Raw genomic sequence first — 27,590 nt, 5'->3', positions numbered from 1 at the left:
AACTGACTCCACGGCACATAACAACAACAACAATCAGTTATAGGCTTACAAGCTTTCTATGGTGATGTTTCTGGTTACTCCATTCTCTCCCCCTCAAGTGTCTATTTTACAATAGTAGGCAAGGGAAACCAAGTTTAAAAAGACAGCCAAGCATCTTAACATTATTTCTCTTCTTTTACCCATTCAAATTATGCCTCAATCCCTGTATCCCACAGCCCTGTTGTTCCAAGGTTGAGCATACATCACTATTTACCTCTGTCCCACTTAGCCCATGCAAACCTGCCTAAATGATCTCCCATCCACCTTGTTCTTCCACTCCCCTCCCCCTTCTTATATGTTGCCCCCCTACCCCCAGAATCCAAATTATCCAGTGTCTATTCCCTACCCTGTTCTCAACCATCCCTTCCCTCCCCTTCCCTTACCTATTATACCCTGGTAACCAACAAAGATTTTTTTTTTCCCTTTTAGTGTTGGTACTTTTTCTTAAGCTTTTACAATAATGGTCCTATGCAGTATTTCTCCTTTTGTGACTGACTGATTTCACTCAGCATAATGTCTTCAAGGTTAATCCCTGTTATGCGGTGGCTTGTAGCTTCTTTGTTATTCTTCAAGGTAGCATAATATTCCATTGTGTGTATGTACCACACAGTTTGTTTATCCATTCTTCCATTCATGGGCACTTAGTCTGTCTCCATCTTTTTGCTATTGTAAATAGTGCTGCTGTGAACATTGGTGTGCATATATCTACTCGTTTTATGGCTCATCTTTCTTGTGGATAAATACCAAGTAGAGGAATTGCTGGATCATAAGGTATTTCTATTTCCAACTTTCTGAGAAAGCGCCATATTGTTTTCCAGAGTGGTACACCATTTTGCAATCCCACCAGCAATGTAGGAAGGTCCCAGTCTCTCCACATCCTCACCAGCATTTATTCCTCTGCTGTTTTGATCTTTGCTTTTATTGCTGGTGTGAGATGATATTTCACTGTTGTTTTGATTTACATCTCTCTAATGGGAGTTCTGGAGTGGCACTATGGGTTAATGCACCAGACTGCAAAGCCGTTTGAACTGCAAAGTTGGCGGTTCAAGCTCACCAGCTGCTCCTTGGAAACCCCATACCAGGTCGCTATGGGTCGGAATCGACTCGACGGCACTTAACAACAACAACAATGGCTAGTGATGTGAACATTTTTTCATATTTTGGCTGCCGGGATCTCTACTTCGGTGAAGTGTCTGCTCATGTCCTGTGCCCATTTTGTAACTGGGCTATTTGTCTTTTTCTTGTAGAGGTGTTGTTTCCTATATGCTTTAGAAATCAGTCCCTTGTCTGATGTGTAGTTGCAAAAGATTTTTTCCCGTTCTGTAGGCTCCCTTTTACTCTTTTGGTGAAGTCTTTTGATGCATGTGAGTTTTTAATTTTCAATATGTCCCAATCATTTGTCTTCTTTTGTTTGTGCAATTTTCACAATGTTTGGTAGTCTGTGTGTGCCCTCTATTACAGCCCTCAAATCTGTCCCTGTTTTTTCAATGGTGGACTTTATAATTCTGGGATTAGGTCTTTAATCCATGCTGAGTTGTTTTTTGTATAAGGCATGAGGTAAATAAAGGTCTTGTTTCAGTCTTTTGCATATTGCTTTCCAGTTCTGCCAGCACCATCTGTTAAAGAGACTATCTCCTCCCCATGCAATATACTGAGGCACTTTGTCAAAAATCAGTTGGCTGTATGTGGATGGGCTAATTTCTGGATTCTCAATTCTGTCCCATTGATCTACGTATCTTTCATTGTACCAGTACCGGGCTGTTTTGACCACTGTAGCCATGTAGTAAATTTTGAAATCAGGGAGTGAAAAGTTTCCAACTTTATTCTTCTTCTTAAGCAGTGCTTTGCTTATCCTAGGTCTCTTTCCTTTCCATATTAAGTTTGTAATTGTCTTTTCCATCTCTTTAAAGAATGTCGTTGGAATCTGGATTGGGATTGTGTTATATGTGTAAACTGCTTTGGGCAGTATTGACAGTTTCACAATGTTAAGTCTTCCTATCCAGGAGCATGGTATATTCTTCCATTTTTGTAAGTCTCTTTTGGTGTCTTGTAGTAGTGTTTTATAGTTTTCTTTGTATAGGTTCTTTGTTTTTCTGGTTACATTTATTCCAGCATCAATCAATATGATCATGTGATTCTTTTCCTTACTTATATGGTGGATTACATTGATTGCTTTTCTAATGTTGAACCATCCTTGTATCCCTGATATGAATCCCACTTGGTCATGATGTATTATTTTTTTGATGTGCTGTTGGATTCCGTTGGCTAGGATTTTGTTGAGAACTTTTGTATTCATCAAATTTTTAGGGACTATTCCCTCTGAAATGGAATGGGCAGCTATTGTAAATGGTATTGCTTTCCTAATGTCCTTTTCAGCACTGTCATTATTAGTATAGAGGAATCCAACTGATTTTTGTATGTTGATCTTATGCCCTGCCACTTTGCTGAATCTTCCAACGAGGTCTAGTAGCTTTTTTACTGAGTCTTTGGGATTAGTACTGAGCACTGTAACCACTGTGACACTAGGGCTCCTTGAGTAGAAGCCAAGCATGCTATTAATCATTCTATACTGCCCATTAAAGAATTAACAAGTGCTGTGGGTTAATACACGCTGGACCACAAGGTCAGTTTGAATTGCAAGGTTGGTGGTTCAAGCTCACCAGCTGCTTCTAGGAAACCCTTTACAGAGTTGCTATGAGTCGAAACTGACTCGATGACACTTAACAACAACAATAAATGTTAATAGTGCTGCATTGAAGGAGCTCTGGTAGCGTAGTGGTTACGAATCGGGCTGCAAACCTTAAGGTCAGCGGTTCGAAACTACCAGCCGCTCCATGGGAGAAAGATGAGGCTTTCTACTCCCGTAAAGATTTACACCCTCAGAAACCCTGTACAGGGTCGCTATGGGTTGGAACCGACTCGATGGCACTTAACAACAACAGTGCTGCTTTGAGAAACATGGGTCAAGATGAAATTCGGTTATTTTCTGTGTAGTTGATAAAACAGAGCACTGCATAGCACATTTAAGCCAATGACTTATAATCATTCATTCAAAAACTACTGAGTAGTTGCTATGTGGCAGACACTGGAGACAATCACTGTCCTTCAAAACTGTGCTGGGGCATTAAAAAATGAGGTATCAGCAAAACAGTTTAGAGCATGGATGAATCTGTAAGGCATTATACTGAGTGAAGTAAGTCAATCAAAGAAGGATAAATACTGTATGAAAGCACTATGATAAAAAGTCAAGAAAAGATTTACACACAGCAAAAACACTCTTTGGTGGTTACCAGGAATGGGAGGGAATAGGAGGGCAGAGTAGGCATGTAATATCAGGGATGAAGGAAAAGGCAATGTATAGTAATAGAGAAGGCAACGCATGACCATTGACAAAGGAAATTACTGAGTGGTGCACAAAAGTAAAAGCTTTCAAAGGTAAATCCTATTATACCCACAATCCTGCAATAATAATAATAATTAATGAGTAGATACATAGGTAGATATGCAAGATGAACAGATGTAAGAATGCAAATGGGAGTATTGTTGTTGCTGTTGTTAAGTGCTATCAAGTTGGTTCCGATTTATAGCGACCCTGCATAGGGTTTCCAAGGAGTGATTGGTATGTTTGAAGTGCCGACCTTGTGGTTCAAACCGACTTTACAGCCCAGTGTTTTATCCCACAGCGCCATACCAGGATTTTATACATATACATATATAAATATATATATATGTTTGACAGAGGATATTTCTACATATGTATTTATAAGGGGGCTTCAAAAATTAATGGAAAAATGGGATGAAAACACAACAGAATTGTTCTATGAACTTTTGAAGCCCCCTCATATTGTTCTATAAATATATTGAAGGACATAGTAAAGCCTACAAAGGACAAGGTTCTGAAAACTTCTGGAAAACATGACTCATGGGGTTAGGGAACTTAGGACCACAGTGTCAGGGGACAACTAGTTCAATTAGCATAACATAATCCACAGGAACAATGGTCTACATTGTAACTGGAGTCTTAAAAGCTTGTGAGTGACCATCTAAGATGTAACTACCGGTCTATCCTCATAAGCAAAGAAGAGTGAAGAAAATTTGAGGCTTAAGGAAACAATTTCTCCAAAGAATTAATGGACCAAGTGAACCACAGTCTCCACTACCCTGAAACCAGAACTAAATTGTGCCTGGCTACTACTATGACCACTTTGATCAAGATCACAATAGAGTCCTAGACAGAGAGTCAGAGAAAAAAACTGTGGAACAAAAATTTAAAAACATAAAAAAGAACAGACCTCATTCATCTGCCTTCCTCCTTTGTCTTATTTCAAGGCACAGGCAAAGACTGAGAGAGGTGGGAAATGCTAAAAGATTTTGGGGGGTAGTAGTAAACCCTGGAAGGAGCTCTGGTAGCGTAGTGGTTACGAATCGGACTGTGAACCCCAAGGTCAGCAGTTTGAAACTACTAGCTGCTCCATGGGAGAAAGATGAGGTTTTCTGCTCCCATAAAGATTTACAGCCTTGGAAACCCTGTTTAGGGTCACTATGGGTTGGAACCGACTCGACAGCATTGAACAACAACAACAGTAAACCCCGGAAGGCATTGAAGGCTCAGTGGTAGAACTCTCCCTTCCATGTGGAAAACCCAGTTTGAATCCAGCCAATGTTCCTCATATACACACAGGAGAAGAAAAACCCCCACCAGAATTACTGATCTGTTAGAAGCTACTAAGTCCATAAGACTATAGTCCTTATACACCCTTTGTGATAACTAAAGTTGGACATTAATTTGGCCAGACCAGAATTCTCAGTGATTTGGCAGTTAAGATGTAGTTATTTCCCATAATGAGATCTAATGTTGTTGTTACATGCCATCGAGTCAGTTTTGACTCACAGAGACCCTGTATAGGGTTTCTGAGGAGCAGCTGATAGATTTGACCTGCCGACCTTGTGGTTCACAGTCCAGTGCTGATCCTACAGAGCCACACCAGGAGTCCTACTGAGATCTAATATAATGTAATAATCATGAGAGCTGCAATGAGCAGCCAATTGAATGAAAGGGAGTTTCCTCAGGGGTGTGGCTTGTTTCAGATATATGTGGGTGCTCTGGAAAAGCTTGCTTGCTTTTTGCTAGATGTGGTCCTGATCTGACTTGTCATCTTACCTCTGGTTCTTTGAACTTGAGTCAGTTGCCTGCTGTATTACCTGCCAATCCTGAATTGTCAGCAGTCTGCCATCTTACTTGCCCACCGTGGACTCATTCCCCTCTGCAACCAGCAGTCTGCCATCTGACATGCCTATCTTGTGTTCATCAGCCCCTGAAGTTCCCTGACATGAGTCAGGAGGAGACTGAAGTCTGACATCTGATTCATGAAACTGGAACTTTCCAACCTCTGTAACTGTGTGAGCAATTTCCTTAAGACAAATCTCTCTGAATATATACATATATAAGCTTCATTGGTTTTGCTTCTCTAGAAAACTCAGCATAAGACACCCTTTCAAGCCTGGAACTGAATCCATCCACCGGGATCAACTTTCAGTCAAGCAATACTTAGGTCTATTAAGTGAATACAAATACCAGGGAGGAATGCACTCCTTAGTAAAATCAATCATACAGGACCAAAGGGCATCATCTGCCCCAAAACAAAGCTTGGAAAGCCGAAAGGGGCAGAAAAGAAGGAATAAAAATTGGTAACCCAAGGAGAAAGAGGAAGAATGCTGTTACATTGAGGATGATTGTAACCAATGCCATGAAACAAAATGTATATAAACTGTTGAAAAATAACATGGTCTGTAAATTTTCATCCAAACTAAAATGTACTGTTTTAAAAAAGAAAATAAATTGTGCAGGGGGGACGACTCTAACAAACAACTCACAAAATGCAAGCCCTTAGTAGAAAGTTCGAGTGTTATTGTACATATTAAAGGACAAGCTGGAAAGTGACCGGTGAATAACATATCTAAAGTATACACACACAGTTCATCTATGTATGTAGACAATAGAAGTACTTGCATTAGACTGGACCCTGAAGGCTACTTATTTGGGTCATGTTATTTATGCTCTTTACGAAATGCCTTCATTAAGCTCTAAGTTTGCTGCACTGTTTCAGTGAAGAACAAGGTATGAGTCATGTAAAACGCCTTACTAACATCATAGAAATCTTATACGTATGATTCAGTGCCACCTATGTGAAACTACATGGACATTTCTTTTAGAAATCAGAAGTGGAAAGTTTCTTCTTCTGTGTTGACAATTATATATTTGACTGTTTCCTTCACATCAACTGCCAACTCTTATAGACCCAAATTGGAGGCTCAACTTTATCAACTATGTCCAACCTTGTAGCCTGTACATTTGTGTATCTCCCAATCTCTACCCCAATTGTTCTTTGGTATTTTAATTTTCTCTGTTCTGGATTCTCAAGTCTTATACTTTACCATCATCTTATCTGTTATTAGCATATGTTATCTCAATTCATACCTAAAATTTAGTCAGGTAGAAATAAATAAAAATGAGGAAGAAAGACAAGAAAATAAAGAATAGTAACGCTAAGAGGTTGAAGCGCTCTGACAGATTAAAGGAGGAGACCCCTAATGAAGGCAGTGAGGATCATGTAAAACTTCCTAAAGGAATTCATAAGTCAGTTGAACACTGAAGGACAGGCTAGGAGTTACTTAAATAAAGAAGAGATGGGGGTGAGGAAATGTTGTTGACAAGAAATAAAAGCAAGTGCCAAGACACAGAGGTGAAAGGTAGTTTGGTGCATTCAGGGAACTGCTAGTAGTTATTTTGTCAGAACAGAGGGTGTTTTGGCAAGTGATGAGACATTACACTGAAAAGGTAAGTACAACACACAATATAAAGGACTTCCGATGCTATGTGAGGACTTTAGATCCTGGCCTAAAAAGCATGAGTAGAAATGTAAGTCAAGAGTTTATTGTAATAATCCAGGGTAGAAAAGATGACTCCATGTAAGAGAATCAGTTTCCACAAACGTCAGATGTCTTTAAGTAAAACAATACTTAAAACAGATTAGAAAAAAATCCAAATTGTATTCTCACCCCACCCCCAAACTGCAATCTCCATTACCAATATTTTTCTCTATAATATCATCATGGAAAGTGGGACTATTTGCCATAGGCAAAAGAGGAGTTAAGTCTTTGGGAGAAAAAGGGAAAAAACAAGACTACTAACTCCTAGATTTCCCATTCTCCTTTGCATCTGACATCACATGGATTTACAAGCAGCTCTAATAGGAAACACTGAGGAACTCTGACAACTATCCATCTCAGGACAAGCAGCCAGAATCTGTTAGGATTTTATGTCTCCGATTGTTCCAAGCACAGTTTCTAATACGGAAATAAAACTGTTCAGTGTCTCTGTCCTCGCCTCATTTTGTTTCACGGAGATATGCATTTCCACGTGTTCGGGTTCCAACAGCAGTTCTGTTAAGAACAGGCAGCCAGTGTCATCCTGAGCACTGAGGTAGGCTTTCCATGGTTGAGCCCCAGACCTGCTCATTGCGATGGTCTGGATGTTCACGACTTGCAGGGCCACCTGGAGGGTGTCAGGATGAACTGCTCCCTGCCAAGGCAACACTCGCTGGTGAGCAACTTTGAGGCTAAGCCAAGTTTTCTCAAAATACTCAGCAGTAATCTGGTGATTGGGGACAAGTGTGAGGGCTCCAGAATCAGAGAGTTCTTGTATCTGCTCCTTGTGCTCCTCAGGAATCAGGGGGCCTAAGAGGATCAGAAAGCTCGTGTAAGAGAAGTGCTTAATTTATAGGAGCTACAATTTTATTATTCATTTTTTTTAATACTACAAAGATGGCCATAATTTCATTTAAGTAAGAAATCACTAAAAGACTTAACCCTAAATTGTTTTATTACTGTTACTATCCTTCAGATTAAAAAAAAAAAAAGTTTCCATTGATAATGTGCCAGACTGCAAAGCCATGTGAACTGCAAGGTTGGCTGTTCAAGCTCATCAGCTGCTCCTCGGAAACCCTATACAGGGTCGCTATGGATCAGAATCGACTCGAGGGCATTTAACAACAACTAATCTTAAGATTTCCCTTACAATAAAATACACTATCTTGCTACTGGAGTCCTGGTATGGCACTGTGGGTTAATGTAGTGGACTGCAAAGTCGGTTTGAACTGCAAGGTCGGAAGTTCAAGCTCACCAGCTGCTCCTGGGAAACCCTATAAAGGGTAGCTATGGGTCGGAATTGACTCAACAGCATTCAACAACAACAAATCATGCTACTATTTAAAAATATACAAGTCACATTTTAAATCTAAATCCTCCAAAGTACACAATGTGATTTTTATCTTTGAATAAATGGTTTAGATAATCAATGATGAATGTCTTTCTTGTTGCGAAAGGCTCAAATTCATGTAGCAGTCTGAGGTTTAGCTAGGACAGTCTACTTTCTACCAATCACTGCAAAAGAGAAAACAGATTGATTATGATAAGATGTAACATAGCGCTATTTTTACCTGATGTGGCAAAGGATGCAGTATTAGGAAGCTCTGGACCATGGTGCTCTGCCCACTGGAGTTTAGAGATAGTTGCCCAGCGGGCTTTGCCATAAATTGGCACCAGTGTGTTGAAGTCTGAGGCCCAGCTATTCACAGGTCTTTCTGCCTGATCCTCCAACAGTCCAAGAGAAGGGTCCGATTTAGGGCTGCATAGGATCCGCTTAACCTCCTCAACACCAGCTAAGAGGAGGCGATAATAGAAGAGACCTCGGTCCCGTACCGCCATATCCTTTTCTTCCTCTGAAGTAAGACAACAGACTGAGTTAATTAAAAACAAAAACATTTTCCTACTATCTATGCCAACTATAACTGAGGGGGAAAAAAAAGGAAGGAGGAAGGAGGAAACTAGAAAACACTCATATCTTCTTCTCAGGTCCCAGACCTGACTCACCAAACAACGAAAGCTGTGAGAATTTCCATTATGGGTTCAGGCAAGTACTACACGTATTTCTTTCCGAAGTACCTACCTATGCAGTAGTACAGCAAACGTCCGAGCATGTCCTGGCACTCAGCAGGTCGTGAGAGGAACAGACGCAGCAGTGCCGTGAGGAGCTCCATCTTTACGGCTGGAAATGTCTCCGACTTCACATTCTCCACAAAGTCTTCCAGCACATAAGGAGCATTGGGGATTTTCTCCCCATGGACCCCAAGCAGCCAAATAAGTGCCTGCTTTCCCTACAGAATGAAGGAATAAGAACAGATACTCAACACTTGGCTGGCCAGAACACAAGACATAGTACACAATGACTGGGTTTGCCTTTTACCTAGTATCAGCAGTAAGGTGTATCTTTTTATTTACTTCACCTTGTATCAATTCACCCACTACACCTCCTACAACAAACAGGAATGCAATTCCAAAGCACAAGAGGGAATGAAACTAGAGAGAGTCTCAAGACTCATACCTATAATGTTCAGGCTTCCTCAGCTTTGGGGCCTCTGCTCCAATTTGGGGTTTAATGTGTCAGTAGAAGCTACTAACAGACTCAACCATTTTCTTGAAGAATGACTTCAAGAAAATGGTTATCACAGTCATCAGTGAAGCTTATTAAAAATATACAAGGGGGCTTCAAAAAGTTCATGTAAAAATTCCATTATCTTTCAATTTCATTTTCCATGAACTTCTTGAAGTCCCTTCATACAAGTTTAGGACCCCATAACCCTGAAACTTTAAGTCAGTAGGTCTGGGTAGGGTGAAGTCCAAAACTGATTTTTTTGTGAAAAAAATTTCACAGGTGATTCTGATTCTTATTCCAGCTGAAAAGTCCATACTCTAAATCTCTGATTCAAAACTGTTCAAGAGAATAATAGTATCAAAGTATCATGTAATATAAACCATACATAAATCCTGATGTTTTCATAATTTAGAATCCATTTATATCTAGGAGTTTTCACTTCAGATGCTGAGTAGGCAGAACAATGAGATTCCATTTCAGAGGGCAGAGTCCCCAGCAACCCCCTCTGCGTTGAAGCCATGGAGGATTACAGTCTACCTCACTGTCTTGGATGTTCTCCTCACAGCCGGGCAGGGCCTGACACACCGCTTCAGTACACTTGGGGCACAACCAAACCAGGTCTCGGAAAGTCTGCATCACCGCTACAATACAGCCCAAAGCACAAGAACACAGGGTTAAAGCCGCCTCCATGCTGTAAGGAATCTTCAGAGATAATGTACTCAGATTAGAATTTGGGGTGAATTTCTGTAGAATGGGTGTTGAAGGTGATGATCAATGATTATTTGGGAAATATCTAACATAGGCAATAATTTCTTGAATGAAGGTTGTTCTTCATAGATTGTCATGGGAATAAATGAGCAAGTGCATGGGAAAGTACTATGGGAAAATTAAAGATGTATGCAAACTTAAGGCAGTGATGCTACTGTTGATTGATATTCTGAAGATATGATGAATGGAGCCACCAGGGCCAGGGTAAGGTGAGGCAAGCAATATGCAGAGTGCAAAATGTAAGCAGATACTCACAGGTGGCACTTGCACAAACCTGAGAGTGAAAGTCTTCTTATATTTTGCATTCTAGGCATCTCACTGGAATCCTGCTGTGATACTGTAGGATAAGCAATACACTACTAACTCTAAGGTTGGTGGTTCAAACTCACCAGCCAGTCCTCGGAAACCCTAAACAGAGCTACTATGAGACAGAACCGACTCAACGGTACTAACAACAACAGCATCTCACTTGCCTTACCCTCATCCCAGCCCTGGATGACACTGCCTATAGCAGACTTCCATAAGCAAACACAGGGGTACCTATTGCCATTGAGTTAATTCCATCTCCTGATGACCCCATGTGTTTCAGAATAGAACTACGCTCCACTGTGTTTTCAATGGCTATAGATCTCCAGGCCTCTTTTCCAAGGTGCTTCTGGGGAGATCGGAATTGCCAACCTTTCAGTTAGTAGCTGAACACTTAACCATCTGCGCTACCCAAGGACACCTAAGAGAGGGGTCATTGTGGCCAGTGACCATCAAGTGGATTTCAACTCATGGTGCCCCATGCGACAGAGTAGAACTGCCCTGGGAACAGACTGCCAGGTCTTTCTCCTGTGGAGTAGCTGGGTGTGTCTGAACTGCTAGCCTTTCATTTGCGCTACCAGATCACCTTGAAAGTGGGGGCCACATTGGCTACCTAAAATGGGGGGGAGGGGTTATAAAGGCATGAAGTGACTGGTTTACAAGTTTTCAAAAGTGAGTTTAGTTTCAGAGTGAGGGGGGGAAGCTAGAATTCCCATTGAACAATTTTCATCTTGTCTAGACAGGTCAGGTGAAAGGGGATGGGGATAGGATTCTTTTAATTTAATAGTTAGTACCTGTTATGACTAATTGCAATTATCACAACTGTAAAGGTAGAAGAGTGTAACAAAAAATGGGGAGTAGTTAATCTTACTTTCCAGGAACAGTGGACTCTAGGACCATCAAGAGGGAAGAGCATGAACGGAATATAGGATCCTAATCAGAGAAGTAGTGACTCCAGAGATGGAGGCAGAGGTGATGGCATGAAGAGATAGAGCAGCTGAGGACTCTAGACTCATGGAAAGAGAAAGTCTGTGTGCTGGAGGGCAGGAGGCAGGCTTGCAGAATGTGCCCTTCAGTTGTTTAAATGATTATATATTCCTGAGTGTTTTTGTGTACATAAAAAAAAAAAAAGAGAGAGATAATAGAGGCAATTACTGTTAATCAATGGTCCATGGAAGAGATTATAATCACTGCTGCAATGAAACAAATTACAACTGGTTGAGTGCAAATCGAATGTTCTGCCATGTAAACTATCACTCAATTCAAACTAAAGTTTACGAGAAAAAAAAAAAAAAAAAAGAGGGGGTAATGGTGAGGTGACAAGGTGATACGAGGGTCAAGGAAGGTCATCCTAGCACCCATCCATTATCTACACACAGTACAGCCCTATAGACTTGTAGCAGCCTAAAAACTCTACACCCTGTGTTTCCTCTCCAATAGGAACAGACAATAACACAAGGAAGAGCTTTTTAAAAACAACTGTCAATGATTTATTCAACAATAAATATTTCTTGAGCAACTACTAGAGTCCAAACTCTTGACAAAAAATCTGAAAAGGTAGCCGTTACCTGTGGTGATGTGCTCTTGTCGAAGGCTGAGCAACTCCGTCAGAATCTGCACACACTGGTCTGTGTAGGTCCTGGCAATGCTTCCTAACAGAGGAAGAAAATACAGAGAGAAAGCCATCAGGTTAAATACCAGGACCTCATTCTAAGATCACTTCCCTCCAGCCGAAGACAAAGGGGACCAGAAACATCTTCCAAAAAAAAAAAGTCCCTTACTTTTTAAAGATTCTAAGCTTGCTATCAAGGAAGTTTTGTTAAGAGTGGATCTTCTTTTTTTTTTTTTAAGTAAACAATACAAAAATTTCCCTTGGAAAACATTCCATAACAAAGGTATTCACGTGGTAGCAAAACATAAGGCACATTGCTTATTGCAACATGGCTGTACAGGAATGTTCCCACTGGGAACTCCTGAAAGCAATCGGACTGCAGAGTGTCTACTCTCCTCTTTGCTCCCTCTTCTCTGCCTGGACTCATAATCATAGTTTACTCCAAATATGAAGAGTCCCTCCTCTTTCTCTATTTAGCCCTCCAAAACTTAGCTTCCCAACTGTGTTCATTTCATAAATCATTCTACCCTTAAAGTCTAGATGGACAGTAGGAAAATGTCTATAGATTTAGAATTTATTCTGTGTTAGTTTGTAGTCAACACAATATAAAGATGATAGGTGAAGCTCAATAAATGGCTGGTGAATTGGTATTAGGCTTTGGATCTAGATGGCTAACTTCCAGTTCCAGAATTTTATGACCTCTAGGCAAATCAATCATCTTTTCGTGGCTACATTTCTTTGTCTACTTCTTCTTCTCTCTCTTTTTTTTAACAGACAAGATCATCATTTTGACATTCAACAAATCATAAACTTTGTTTCCTCTCAATGATTGCAATCCTCTCCATGTAACAACAGTTATCCCACTTCCTCCCTGGGGTTCCTATTTCCATTCCACCTTCCTTCCCATCCTTTCCCAACTTTGTCCTTAGGTAAACATTGCCCTTTTGATTTTGAATAATTGACCATTTCATGGTGAGCATACCTTACTAGGGTTGTTGTCCCCTCTATAAACCTATCCACTGCTTGGCTGAAAATTAGGCCATGAAGGGTGAGTTCCTTTCCAGACCTGAAGGGTAGTCGAAGGCCACAGTCTCAGGTTCCTCCACTCTCTTTTTGATCACTAAGTCTGGTCTTTTTTTTTTTTTTAATAATTTTGAGTTTTATTCCATATCTTCTCCCGATCTATCCCAGACCTTCTAATGTGATCCCTTTCAGAGCTGTTGGCAGTGGTAACTGGGCATCATCTAGTTCTTCTGGTCTCAGAGTTGTGGAGACTGTTGTTCACATGCTCCATTAGTCTACTGGACTAATTGATTCCAAGCTTCTTCTATTCTTATCACTCTTCTTTCTTCCACACATGGAGAGACAAATAGTTGAACCTTAGATAGCCACTCATGAGCTTTTAAAATCCCAGATGCTACTCACCAAAGTAAGATGTAGAACATTGTCTCTGTGGGCTTTGTTATGCCAACTGACCATTGTGTTCCCTGAGACTATGGTCCTGAGCCTCCAGGTCCAGCAACTCGTTGGCTTAAGATGTTTGATAATCTTTAAGACGTTTCATCATTTTGTCCCCTGTATGCTCCACCACATTCATAGGTGTGTTTGCATCAATGATAAGTATCCATGTATAAACATCCTCTTTTACACCCTCATATATATGTGGGTATGCTCCCACTCCTCTTCTCATATCCATTCAGCCTGTGTCTCTGTCCATGTCTCTCCCTGCAGAACACTCTTGTTCCAAGGTCACCATTCACCCCTTTAGCCTTTGCATACCTCAGGTGTCTGCATCATTCTTCTGTTAACCTGTCTCTTCTTGTATAGTGTCCTCCTTGTCACCCAGGTTAACACATGTCTCCACGACACTTGACAACAACCCTGTAACCTGTGAATTATTCTCCCTTCCCTCCTACCCCTGGTAACCATCAAAGAATGTTTCCTTTAGCATGAAAGCCTTTTCTTGAGTTTTTACAATAGTGGTCTCATACAATGTTTGTCCTTTTGTGACTGACTAATTTCACTCAGCATAATGTCCTCCAGGCACATCCAGGTTGAGAGGTTTCACACATTCACCGTTATTCTTCATCATTGCATAGTATTCCATTATGTGTATGTATCAGTTTAACCATCCTTCTATTGATGGACATTTAGGCTGTCTCTATTTTTTTGCTATTGTGAATGAACTATTGAATGGAAAACTGATTTGCTTTGTAAACCTTTTCCCAATTCACAATAAAAAGTTAAAAAATAATTTTAAGTAAAATAAATGTTAATAAAACCTGTCCTCTTTCCCTGAATGTCCCCAGGAAAACATTTTTGATCATACACAACAAAAGACAATATAAATTCTAAGTGTTGTGACTTAAGTTAATTTAAAATGAAGATACCTATAGTCTCTATCCCAGAACATATGGCAGTAAAAAAGCCCTTTTCCCCTCCTTGTTTGTAGTCACTGACCCAAGTCTTTGGTTCAGGGCATCTGGTCTCTGAAGCATACATAATTCATTCTCTTTTGGCCTCTAGAATTGCTCTGGCAACAGCTTCCTAGCTGGCTGGTTTTGGCACTCAAGAAGGAAAAACAGCAGCTACCTACCTATGGCAAAGATGGCAGCCTGTGCGAAGTCGGCAGACACGTCAGTGCAGTACCCCCGGAGCTCCTCTAACACCTGCTGCACATTCTCATCATTCACCAGCTCACACAGCACCTCCACTTTCTGCAGCTTGATGTAGTGGGGCTCCGAGTAAGAGCAAAAAAACTTCTTGTAGTGAGTGCTGAAGTGACCCGGCAAACTATGCAAGATCTGGCGCACATGGCAGAGGGCAGCAAAACAGAGCTCGCGGCTCTCCGAAGAACAGGCAGCAAGCAAAGAGCCCTTGACTCGCACAAGTACATCCTTTTGTACGTGGGGGAAATTTCTGGCCAAGATCAGGAAAAGTTTGGTGGCCCCCATCACCACAGCTGGACTATTGCTCTTGAGAAAGCTGTCTAACAGATTGAGAATGTCAAACAGCTCCTCCTCACTACGTGGCTGGTAGCGGAGCAGAAAGGTCAATACTTCACCCTGGCCCCACTGGTCCAGTTTTGACATTCTATCCAAAAGAGGAAACAAAAACACGATTTTAGCAACAAAATGAGGAACACCTCCTTCTACTGCCATGTCATCAGTTGGCTGTACATCAAAACGTGAGAAGGATTCTTAAAAATAGGCTCTGCTATAAATGAAACATCCTTTTTATGTACTACTTGATTAAAGCTTAAACAAATTAGGCTACAAATTCAAAGATGAGCTGACACTACAAATGCATACTCATCTGAGATGAAAGATGTCATCAGTGTTCCCTGGACCCAGAGTCTCTACAATTTAAGGCAGCATAAATGGCTTAGTTTGGGAGACACAATGGCTATAGAGGCAGCTAAAACCTGTCACCACAGTTAACAGTTACAGTGCACTTTTGTTTTTACCCTACAGAAGTTGTTCAAGACCGCTCCTTAATTGCACACATCAACAAGGTCCCGCCAGGTGCAAATCCCTGTGCTATACAAACCGATTTAAGAGATGATGGGCAATGGGCTTATTGATGACAACGCCCCCTTCATGTTTCAGAATTTCCTCTAGAGACCTCAGGCAGTTCACAACCACAATCGGATCCTGGTCACGCAGCAAACTGTATAACTCATTTACCAAGGTACCATCTACAAAAGAGAACCAAGATCTTGGGTAAAGAAAAAAAGCTTCAGTATCACAGAGATAGAGCCAAGGTAGTAACTCCAGGCAGGCAAAGCAGAGCTTTTACAAAGTCAAATGGCAACAAAATAAAAGAGACAATAACAAAATACAAGGCAACAAATCCTCATCTCCAGCCTAGTCTATATAACTAAGGCCAAGGTGTTCATTGGGTCTAGAAGAAAGGACCTCTTTAACCTCAGAAAATATCAAATCCGGCGTCTTACAGAGAGAAACATGTTTACCAGTGGGGCTACATCATTATTTCTACCAAAGCTACTAAATCATTCACAAAGTCGTGCATACAACAGAAGCGCAAATAAAAATTGATGGTAATGGATTACACTGAAACATACCCACTTCAGAGTCTTCATGAAGATTATGCATCTTAGCACAGCCAAGGACCGCCACCCTCCTGACGTATGAAGCCTTGTCCCGTAAACCGTTGAGAATAGGTTGTTGGATATATTCCTGCACACCAGGCATCCTAAACAACATATGCTGGAGTCAGCCAGATCCTGAAATATTACTTCTGCCCTAACTTAACACCAGTTACACATGACACCTGTTATTCCTGGTATGGTGCTGTAGGATCTGCACTGGACTGTGAACCACAAGGCTGGCAGTTCAGATTCACCAGCTGCTCCTTGGAATCCTTATATAGGGTGGTTATGAGTCGGAACCGACTCGATGGCACTTAACAACATATTAGTAGAGGATTTAGTAGATGTTTGAATGTGCACCTATCAAATCTTGAAGAATTAAGAGAAAGTTTCTGCCAAACTTAAAAAGCCATTTCATTTGTAATAGTTTTGTAAAGGCAGTTGTTGCAGGTAACATAGCAACCCTGAACAGGGCTTCCAAAGGGCGACTGGTAGGTTTGAACCACTGACCTTGCAGTGAGCAGTCCAGTACTTATTCTACAGCGCCACACCAGCAGTCTGCAAAGGCAGTATCAAACCAAAAACACCAAAGCTGTTGCTGTTGATTCCAACCCACAGTAACCCTGTAAGGGCAGAGAAGTGACCCACAGGGTTTCCAAGTCTGCAAGCTTTATAGAAGCCAACTGTAATAGCTCTCTCCAGTATAGTGGCTGGTGGGTTCAAACCATGCAGATCTTTGGGTTGGCAGTCAAGTGCTTAACTGCTATGCCACCAGGACTCCTTGCAAAGGAAGTACAAAAGACATAGACATAACTGTGTTTAGAAAATTTTAACCAAAATCTAAGAAATAGTTCACTGAGGATGAGAATGGATAAATGTCATTAACAAAACAGTTTCTTAAGTCAAAGCAATGGCAGTAATTCTGAGTTTACGGTTCTATCGTGTTTTCTCCAGTATTAAGGAGATTAAATAAACTGGTCTTATTAGACACTTGTTCCATGTCTTCCTGAATTCATCAGTCACTGAGGAAGGGGAAGGGAAGGAGGATACTCACCGGAGGCTGCACATACTCCGCAGAGCCAGCCCTCGGACCATTGGATTGGGGTCTGAGCAGTCTTTGCACAGTGTATTAATGGCAAGGAGAGCCAGATCTGGTTTCAGGGGGGCATATGTGCACATGTACAAATAAACCAACTTCTTCTGAACAATATCTACAGTGGCACTGGCCTTCACCATTTCCATGAAAACACCAGACATGTCCAATCCCTGAGTCATATGCCTGAAACCAAGACACATGGCAAGAATTAAATACAAAATCCCCAACCTACCAGAGGGAGTTTATTTATGTATGCCTTTATCTAATCAGATGTGTTAGGAGGAAGCAAGCTGGCCTAACCTTGTCTATTATATTACTCAATACTCTAGACCATGGCCTACAAAATTGTTTCTCTATTCATATTCTATAAATACTTTTTCAACCCCTAAGACATTTCAGTGAAATTGAGATTTTACATTCTAAGGATATGCTTTGGGGACACAATCTTGAAGACGGGATATCTCAGACCTGTAGGGGCTTAAAGTGTAGTAAGAAGCCAGAAAAGAACATCCCTAATTACACTGTTCTTGTTGTTCCGTTCCATTGAGGTTAGTTCTGACTCATAGTGGCCCTATATAGGGTTTCTGAGTGACTGGTGAGTATGAACCAACCTTGCAATTAATAATATAATGCTTATCCCACAGTACCACACCAGGACTCATTTTTGTAGGAACAGAAAGCCTCATCTTTCTTCCACAGAGCAGCTGGTAGGCTTGAACCATCGACCTTGTGGTTTGTAGCTCAGTACTTATCCTACAGCACCACTGCGCTCCCTCTAATTACACTACAATATGCCAAAGTCTTATGACAGAAGTAATGTGCAAAGTGGGAAGGGAATCCAGAGGACTGATACTTCCAAGAAGTCAAAAAGGTTTTCTTCACAGAGGAAACAATACTTGAGCTGAATGAGCAGGCGCTCACTAGGCAGCCATGATAAGAGCAGTCACACAAGTTATGAGGCATGCAGACATGAACAAAATGGTATTCTTTTGAGAGTCTGTAGGTAGGTAGTTGAATTAGGTTGAGTGTTCCTTCGGTGCTATAAGAAGTTTGAATTTTATTCTGTTCATTCACTGTTTCTCAAATTGTGGTCTTCTAGCTGGTGTGGTGCTGTGTGTTAATGCGTCAGACTATAAAGTTGTTTGAACTGCAAGGTCGGTGGTTCAAGCTCACCAGCTAGTCCTTGGAAACCCTATACAGGGTCACTATGGGTCAGAATCAACTCGACGGCACTTAACAACAACAACAACAACCATGGTGTGGTGCTGCAAGTTAATGCACCAGACTGCAAGGCCAGTTTGAACTGCAAGATCAGCGTTTCAAATTCACCAGCCAATCCTCCAAAACCCTATACAGGGTCACTATGAGTCCCAACTGACTCAAAAGCATTTAACAATAATCAGAATCACTTGGGATATTTGTTAACAATGAAGATTCCTGGGCTCCACTCCATTCTACTAAAAAGATTTATATTTAAAAATTAGCATATCAAAGGACTTTTGTATATACTAAAGTTTAAGAACCACAGTAGGCAATAAAGCTAAACGTCTAGATTTGCATATTGAGATAATTATTTTAACTGTAATGAGGCCAGGGGACTGCTGGTTGTTGTTAAGTGCGGTAAGTCAGTTCCAACTCATAGGGACCCTTATAGGATTTTGGTTAAATTAGTTCTAACTCATAGTGACCCTGTATAGGATTTCTGAGGAGCAGCTGGTGGGTTTGAAACTGCAATCCTGTGGTTAGCAGCCAGTGCTTATCCTACAGCACCACACCAAATTATTTCCGGCCCATGGCAACCATATGTACAACAGAACAAAGCACTGCCATCCTCACAATTGCTGCTACACTTGAGTCCATTGCTGTTGTTACTGTGCCAACCCATCTCACTGGGGGGCTCCCTCTTTTTTGCTGACCCTCTCCTTTACTAAGTCTGATGTCCTTCTCCAGGGACTGGTTCTTCCTGATAATATGCTTCAAGTATGAGACAAAATCTGGCCATCTTGGCTTCGAAGGAGCATTCTGGCTGTATTTTTTCCAATACAGATTTGTTTATTCTTCTGGCAGTCCACGGTACCTTTAATATTCTTCTCCAACACTATAACTCAAATACCACACCAGGTAAGGTACTGCAATTGCCTTGGGAATAAAGGTCTAAACTAAAACAGCGGTGCCAATAAAAAAACAAGAACTAAGTCTATGCCAGCTGACATGAGAAGTGACAAACCAGGTGTCATCAAAGTTGACTCCCAAGTTTCTTTATGGCTTGGTTGACATGGTGGTGACATTCAAGACAAATATACATGGAAGAGTATATTTGGGGAGGAGAGGAGGATGCAGGCGCTATTTTGGACATGCACTTGATAAGCTATGGAACCCTGGTGGTGCTGTAGGTTAAGTGCTCAGTTGCTAACCAAATGTTTGGCAGTTCGAACCTACTAGTAGGAGAAAGATGTGGCAGTCTGCTTCTGTAAAGATTACAGCCTTAGAAGCCCTATGGGGCAGTTAAACTCTCTTACAAGGTCCGTCTAGTGTGGCGCTGTGGGTTAATGCGCCAGACTGCAAAGCCATTTGAAGTACAAGCTCGGTGGTTCAAGCTCACCAGTCGCTCCTTGGAAACCCTATGCAGGGTCGCTATGGGTCGACTTGACGGCATTTAACAGGATCCGTCTAGGGTTACTGACATGGCAATGGGCTGGGTCTTTTGGTTGCGATGAGTTATCCAGGTGGAAACGGCAATCAGGCAGTAGAATATGTGGGTCAGAAGCTAAGAAAGGAGGCCTGGACTAGACAAAAATCCAGGAATCTTCGGAGTATAGGGCCTATGATACGAATTAAATCACCTAGGGGAGTAAAAGAAGTTTCACAAGGGCGACAGCCATGGCACTCCAAAGAAACAGGATGAAAATCACATCACAGAAGTGCCTGGTATGAAAGTTCATTTACTCACTCTGAATGGCCTAGGGAAGAGGGCTCGGATGGGGGCTGCAGTGGGAGAGCTGGGGGCGATACCTAATCACTCGCTGAATGACATTCCGGTAGCGCAGCCTATCAGCCTGAATGTGAGGGTTACACATAGCCTTCTTCAGCTCTTTCACCACGTCCTCTGAGCCAAGGTACGGCATTTTTTGCAACAGTCGCGGGGTAGCTCCCACAGATCCCACCTAGGTAACTCGTGTTCCTTCTAGCCCTTGATTGGGAACCTGCGTAAAGAAAATGTGTCAGCAAACAGACGACATGCGTGACTGCACCCCAGCCTAGACTACCCCAGGGCCCGAATCCTGGTCCTCGGCTACTCAACCCTCTTCCCTCCCCGGAAAGCCTCACTTTCGACCCTTCTCCAGACCGCCAATTTAGTTCGCTCCGCCCAAAGACCTTGCCCACGACAATGGCCTCTCAGCCCCCAGTCCGATTTCCGACCCCACAGCCGCCAGCCTGCAGCCCCCCTCCTTTCTCCCCTAGTCCCAGCCTTTCTAGAGCCTCCGCGTGTTGCCCTCACGGATACACCCAATCAGGCTTTCTCCGGAAGTCCCGCCCCATCACGGAGAGATCACACAGAGCAGCTGCCATTCACCTTCTCCCTGCGAGCGCCGAGCTGTACCTAGACTCCGACCTTAGGGCGCCCTTCCCCAAACCTTTCACCTCAAGGCGCAGCCGCACGGCTCCCTCTGACGGGTGTTCGGAAATCGGCTACTTCAGCCTGTCTCCGCCCAGCAGCGCGCGCTTTGAGTGCCCGGCCCCGGTTCCCGCGCGAGTGGGAGTGGCGCTCTGTCCTCTGTTCTGTGATTTGACATCCCACCCAGTGCCCTCTGGGCATGACCGTTTCCTTCTTTCTACCCACCGTGGTAAACGTCATCCTTCACTAGACTGACTATCCCTGAGGATGCCTGGCTCTGTTACTGCCCCAGCATGACTTTTTTCTGGGCGCCGTTGTGGAAGCCTCACGCGGGAACTCTATCCTCACAAAGATCCCACTGTCACCATGAACGGGGCCCTGATCCCCCATACTCCCATCGCTGTGGACTTTTGGAGCCTGCGCCGGGCTGGTTCCGCGCGGCTTTTCTTTTTGTCGCATATGCACTCGGACCACACGGTGGGCCTGTCTAGCACCTGGGCCCAGCCCCTCTACTGCTCCCCAATCACTGCCCACCTCTTGCATCGACGCCTACAGGTATGAGGGGCTGGAGTCAGCCTCCGGAGAACTAGGCTAGGCTTCTGGGTAGGGACTTTTCTAGGGGGAGGGGGAGAGGTATGTGTCCCAGCCACGGAGCCTAACCGATCTTCCAGATTTGTGAGTTGTTTGAACCCAGAAGTGCGCCTTTATCTCATGATATGAATATGGCTTCCAATAGGCAATTTATAATATTTCAGCGCTTATTGGGGGACTCTTTTAGTCAAGCTGTGGGAAGAAGGTACACTATCCATACCTTTCACATAATTAGGCTAGTGATCCCCAAACTTTCCTACTTTTAAGAATCTGCCAAATGTGTTGGTTAAATTTGGGTGGGCTTCGAAAAGTTCTTGGAAAACTGGAATGAAATGAGAATGGCATTTTTCCGCAAACTTTTGAAGTCCCTGTGAATACACAATCTCCAGGGTCCCCTTCTCTCTTACATCCCATCTGATTTGTAAGTGCAAGTCTTGGAAATTTGGCTGGAATTTCTGAAAATCAAGTACCCAAAGGGATTGTAATCAGGAAAGCGCTGGAATCCCCGACTGCACTGCTTTCTGAACTCCTAACTTTGTACAAGGAGCCCTGGAGTAGCGCTGTGGGTTAATGCGCCAGACTGCAAAGCCGTTTGAACTGACAAGTCCACGGGTTCAAGCTCACCAGCTGCTCCTCGGAAACCCTATACAGGGTCGCTATGGGTCGGAACCCACTCGACAGCACTTCACAACACAACAACAAAGTGGTACAAAGGGTGGGGTCGGAAAGAGGAAGGAGTAAAGACTGATTGCTTGGGATCCCCCATTACAACTGCTGCTCCAGGGAATCTCAGGATTTAATTTGGGAAAGGGATAGCCCCTGGCCCAGGGAGGAGAGTTTTGTGGTCACTGGTATGACTGGCTGTTTTCTCAGGTATCTAAGCAGTGGATCCGGGCCTTGGAAGTCGGTGAGAGCCATGTACTACCTTTAGATGAAATTGGTCAAGAAACCATGACTGTGACCCTCATCGATGCCAATCACTGCCCTGGCTCTGTCATGTTTCTCTTTGAAGGATACTTTGGAACCATCCTCTACACAGGTGGGTGTCCTGAGAGGTCCCTGCCACCTTCCCAGTACAGACACTAATTTTCTTGAGCAGCCTTTACACCTAATAGAGGACATGAGGCTGTCTGCCTTCATTTCATACAAGAACAGTGTCCCTTTCTTGGTCAGTTTCCCGCTTGTGTGGTGATTGTTGGGTATGTGCCGTGGAGTCAGTTCTAACACATAGCCACCCTATTTAGGGTTTCAGAGACTATAAATCTTCATGGGAACAGAGAGCCTCATCTTTCTTCCATAGAGCAGCTGGTAGATTCGAACTACTGACCTTGAGATAAAGAAGGTGTACACAAAGAAGTCCCCTACCTAACCAGATGATAGTTTTCCCATAGCCAGTAAACAAGCACACATCTGTTGTTGGGATTGGGAGAAGTCTGTCTTCTAGTCTTTTGTCTCCGTGGTCATCCAGTGACCATGAGCTATTCTCCCGGATACCTTCTGGATCAGGGACCATCCCTTTTACGAATTGGGAGATGTTGACCAAATCCTGAGACTTCCTGGGATAATAACAGAAGTTGTTATGGGATTCCCAAGCAAGCTACCCCACCCCAACCTCTTTATATAATCTGCACTGCTGCCCCCCACCCCTTATATTGTTCCAGGTGATTTTCGATATACACCATCCATGTTAAAGGAGCCAGCCCTGAGAGTGGGGAAGCAGATCCATATCTTGTACCTAGACAACACTAATTGCAACCCAGCCCTTGTTGTTCCTTCTCAACAAGAAGCTACTCGTCAGATTATTGAACTCATTCGAAAGCACCCACAGCATAATATAAAGATTGGTGAGTGGTTCCTTTCCTTTTTTCACCCATAGCCAGTGAATCTAGGTTCTTTGAGGGTTCTCACAACTTTCAATTCTTTATGCAGATCTCACCTCCACCATGAAAGCTTCGCCTATCTCCTATTTAAAACAACCTGCACACCACCTCAGCCCATTCCTGTATTGTTGCCACCTGATCCCCTACAACGTTCTATTTTCTCTTTTTCATACCACTCATCACCTTCCAGTAGACGATGCATTTTTTCAAATGTGGGCAGCATGCACGCATTCCCTGCGACACACACGGCAGTTTTTCCTTGCGAGTATGGATGAAGGTCATTGTTCTTAAGTGCTGGCAAGTTGGTTCCAACTCATGGTAACCCTGTATAGGGTTTCCGAGAAGTGGCTGGTGAACTTGAACCACCAACCTTGCGGTTCAACCTAACCTTGCAGTCCAGTGCTTTAACCCAGAGCGCTACATCAGGACTGGATGAAGGTGGGAAGGCGCATTTATATTTATGCTATTGAGAAGCAGCATCCTGCATGACAGAAGCAAAGTGGGTGAAGGGTAGAGTGGTGGGTGCCGGACCAAAGATGGCTTGTAAGCTATTTTGAACTTGCTCCTAAATATCACTATTGTTCTTAAATATAAAGAGCTGTTGAAGGCGTTTAAATAGGAAGGACAAAATTGTATTTATTACTTTGTCATGTATTAACATAACTTCTTTCTTTACTGTCTTATCTCCCTCTGCTAGAATATAAGCTCCATGATGTTTTACTTCTGTATATATTCCAAATGCCTACATCAATGCCTGATCCATAAACCCACTACCATCAAGTCAATTCCGACTCATAGGGACCCTATTGGACACAGTAGATCTGCTCCTTAGGGTTTCCCAAACTGTAAATATTTACGGGAGCGGACAGTTTTATCTTTCTCCCACAGAAGAGCTGACATAGGCATTCAAAATATGTATTATATAAATGAATGAAATTGATCAGAGTATAGACTTTAAATGAATGCTGTGCTTTAAATTCAATACTTTGAGAGAGAGAAAAAAACAACAACAATAACAACCCAGCTACATACCTGTTCTAGTGATTCTACAATGTTACAGAATAGTTTTGGAACTCTTCTTTTGAAGTAGTCTTAGGAGGTAGTTCATGAAAATCACCTTTTAGTTTTAAAAAATAGAATAGATTTAGTTCTAAATTATTTTTTTGGTGTTTCTAAAATTGTAACAAATCCTCAGAAGTAAAATGATTTGCCACCATTATGAATACTTTTAAACAATTTGCCTCAATTCTGAAAGGAGTTTCCAAGCAAGGATAAACAAAAGCATTACAAAATTGTGTAGCCTTCCAGGATGATTACTAACTTAATTGAGAAATAGCCCCTACTCTCAGGATTGCTTGAATGCTTATGAAGAAATAAGAGACCAATGAGGAGAATGTAGTCAGTGTCATTGAAGTGCACGTGTAGAAAATTGTTAAATGGGTGTATGATCCGATGATATTTCTTTCTTCCTCCATATTTATTTTTAGTGAAAATATATCCATCAGGTCATATAAATATTGAATAACCATTGAAGAAAGAAATAATCATAGCATATTATTTCTTCCTTCAGTATTTATTACTGGTAAAAATACCACATCGGATCATACACCCATTCAACAATTTCTACACGTACACCTCAATGACACTGACAACATTCTCCTCATTGATCTTTTATTTCTTCATAAGCATTCAAGCAGTCCTGAGAGTAGGGGCTATTTCTTAAGTTAGTATTCATCCTGGAAGTCAGAAACTCTATAAAGGGTCACCATGATTTAGAACTGACTCCACAGCAACAAGAACAACCACCCAGTCTTTGACTTTTCAGTGCAGAATTTACACAGAGGCACAACTGTCTAAAAGGGTGCTGTGGTAGGGGTTTGATTAATTTTGTAAATATTTAATAAACCCCCTGTGTGATGCTGTGGGATAATGCACTGGACCTCAAGGTTGGTTTGAACTACAAGGTCGGCGGTTCAATCTTACCAGCTACTCCTTAGAAACCCTATACAGGGTTGCTATGAGTTGGAACCTACTCCATGGCACTTAACAACAATAACACTATATCCCAGATCAATCCATTTCAAACTGCAGAAGTTGGTAAAAAATCTTCAGATTCTTCCAGGTGCTTGAGTTGGACACTGATTGGTGAGTCAAGCGAAATAATAGTCATAATAGTTGTATTGATTTGTTGTTCAAATTGGTTCCAACCCATGGCAACCCTGCACAGGGTTTCCAAGGAGCATCTGGTGAGTTTGAACTGCTGACCTTGTGGTTCAAACCAACTTTGCAGTCCAGAGCATTAACCCACCACGCCACACCAGGACTCCAGTCTTCCTTCTCCTGTTGTTGTTGTTGTTGTTATGTGCCATGGAGTTGGTTCCGACTTATAGTGACCCTGTACAGGGTTTCCAAGGCTATAAACCTTTATGGGCGTGGAAAGCCTCATCTTTCTCCTGCAGAACAGCTGGTAGTTTTGAACTGCTTACCATGAGATTAGCAGTCCGATTCATAACCACTACACTACCAGAGCTACTTGGTCTTCCTCCTAGTTGTGTGGAAATCATCCTATCACTTACAGTGTTGTAACTCAGGATAGATCTTGGATTTTTTTTTTTTTTTTGCCAGTGAAGTGTCTCTCTTCAATTTGTCATTCCCGGCATAGTAGATCATATGACTGTATGATTCAGAATGGTCAGTACCAGTCCATTTCAGCTAACTAATGCCTAAACCACTAAAACCTTTAAACATTCCATTTCATTTTTAACGACTTGCAGTTTTTCTTGATTCATATTTTGATTACAAACAGGTAGGTGCAACTATTTCTTCTCACTTCAGGTCTTAACACATCAGCAAATGCAGTCCTGACTGAGAGCTTAACGCTACCCATGTCATTAAGGTTGCCTCTGCTTTGAGGAGGTAGGTCTTCTCCAGTTGCATTTTGAGTGCCATCCAACCGAAAGGGCTCATTTTCCAGCACTGTATCAGACAGTGTTCTACTCCTACCTATAAGGTTTTCTCACTGGCCAGTTATTTTTGGAAGTAGATCACCAGGTTATTCTTCTTACTCTTTCTTAGTCTGGAAGCTCTGCTGAAGCCTGGCCACCATAGGTGACCCTACTGGGATAGCTTCCAGCATCCCAGCAACACAAAAACAACTAACATATGACAAATAGGCAGTTCATTAATGTCAAAGATGAAGAAGTTGAAGATTTTTACCACCTTTTTCAGCCTGAAATTGATCAAACATGCAATCAAGACACACTGATAATTTGTGATTGAAATGTGAAAATTGAAAATGAAGAATGATTGGGTGTTGGAAAATATGACCTTGGTGATAGAAACAATGGCAGAGAACGTATGAAAGAAATTTACAAGACCAAACACTCATTGGAAATAATCTTTTTTCAACAACATGGTGACTATACCTGTGGACCTCATCAGACAGAATACATAAGAATCAAGTTGACTTCATATATGGAAAGGGATGGTTGAGAAGCTCAGTATGAAAAGTCAGAACAAGGCCAGGGGTTGAGTGTGGACTAGACCCTCAATTGCCCATTTGCAAATTCCAGTTGAAACTGAAAAAAAAATGCAATGCCACAAGAACCAAAGGGTGATCCTAAGTACATCTCGCCTGAATCTAGAGACCAGCTCAAGTGTAGATTTTGTGCATTGAACATTAATGACTGAAGTCTGGGCAAGTAGTGGGATAATATAAAGAATATCATGCACAAAGAAAGCAAAACGTTGCTTAAAAGACAGGAAAGAAAAAAAAATAAAAAAGATCAAAATGGATATCGAGAGATTCTGAAAATTGCACCTACCTGCAGAGTAACTAAAGAGAATGGAAGAAATGATAAAAGAACTAAACAGAAGATTTTAGAGGGTGGTTTGAGAAGACAAAGTAAAACATTACAATGATATACACAAAGACCTGGAGTTAGAAAACCAAAAGGGAAGAACACACTTAGCATTTCTTAAGCTGAAATTGTTGTTGTTGTTGTCAGGTGCCATCGAGTCGGAACCGACTCATAGCGACTCCATGCACAGCAGAACGAAACAATGTTCGATCCTGGGC

The 27,590-nt window shown here is 42.1% G+C and overlaps 2 protein-coding genes across 4 annotated transcripts in view; one reads left to right on the top strand and one right to left on the bottom strand.

The window, feature by feature from the left end:
* Positions 1 to 7,021: 7,021 nt before the first annotated feature.
* On the bottom strand, positions 7,022 to 20,714 carry AP4B1 (adaptor-related protein complex 4, beta 1 subunit). 3 transcript variants are annotated; one of them, XM_006865893.1, is made up of 10 exons: positions 20,438 to 20,628; positions 17,384 to 17,480; positions 16,303 to 16,433; positions 15,768 to 15,915; positions 14,811 to 15,311; positions 12,175 to 12,254; positions 10,070 to 10,173; positions 9,047 to 9,254; positions 8,538 to 8,819; positions 7,022 to 7,776 (listed from the first exon to the last, which is right to left on the bottom strand). In XM_006865893.1, the coding sequence occupies exons 2-10, from the start codon at positions 17,422 to 17,424 to the stop codon at positions 7,349 to 7,351; spliced, it is 1,923 nt and encodes a 640-aa protein (XP_006865955.1). In that variant the 5' UTR covers positions 17,425 to 17,480; positions 20,438 to 20,628; the 3' UTR covers positions 7,022 to 7,348. The 3 variants fall into 3 exon arrangements, with proteins under 3 accessions (XP_006865955.1, XP_006865954.1, XP_006865956.1); XM_006865892.1 differs by having other exon boundaries at positions 7,341 to 7,776; positions 17,384 to 17,608; positions 20,438 to 20,714; XM_006865894.1 differs by having other exon boundaries at positions 7,349 to 7,776; positions 12,175 to 12,258; positions 14,815 to 15,311; positions 17,384 to 17,608; positions 20,438 to 20,580.
* Positions 20,715 to 21,407: 693 nt separating this feature from the next.
* The window catches only part of DCLRE1B (DNA cross-link repair 1B), a 13,762-nt gene continuing 7,579 nt past the window's right edge, over positions 21,408 to 27,590 (top strand). Inside the window, exons 1-3 of the mRNA XM_006865991.1 lie at positions 21,408 to 21,596; positions 22,506 to 22,671; positions 23,294 to 23,476. Coding sequence (XP_006866053.1) covers positions 21,408 to 21,596; positions 22,506 to 22,671; positions 23,294 to 23,476 — 538 coding nt within the window. The remainder of the gene's footprint in view (positions 21,597 to 22,505; positions 22,672 to 23,293; positions 23,477 to 27,590) is intronic.

The sequence above is a fragment of the Chrysochloris asiatica genome, unplaced genomic scaffold, assembly GCF_000296735.1.
Source record: "Chrysochloris asiatica unplaced genomic scaffold, ChrAsi1.0 scaffold00085, whole genome shotgun sequence".
Lineage (NCBI taxonomy): Eukaryota > Metazoa > Chordata > Mammalia > Afrosoricida > Chrysochloridae > Chrysochloris > Chrysochloris asiatica.
The sequence above is the reverse complement of the archived record's forward strand: the minus strand, read 5'-3'. Positions and strand labels throughout refer to the sequence as shown.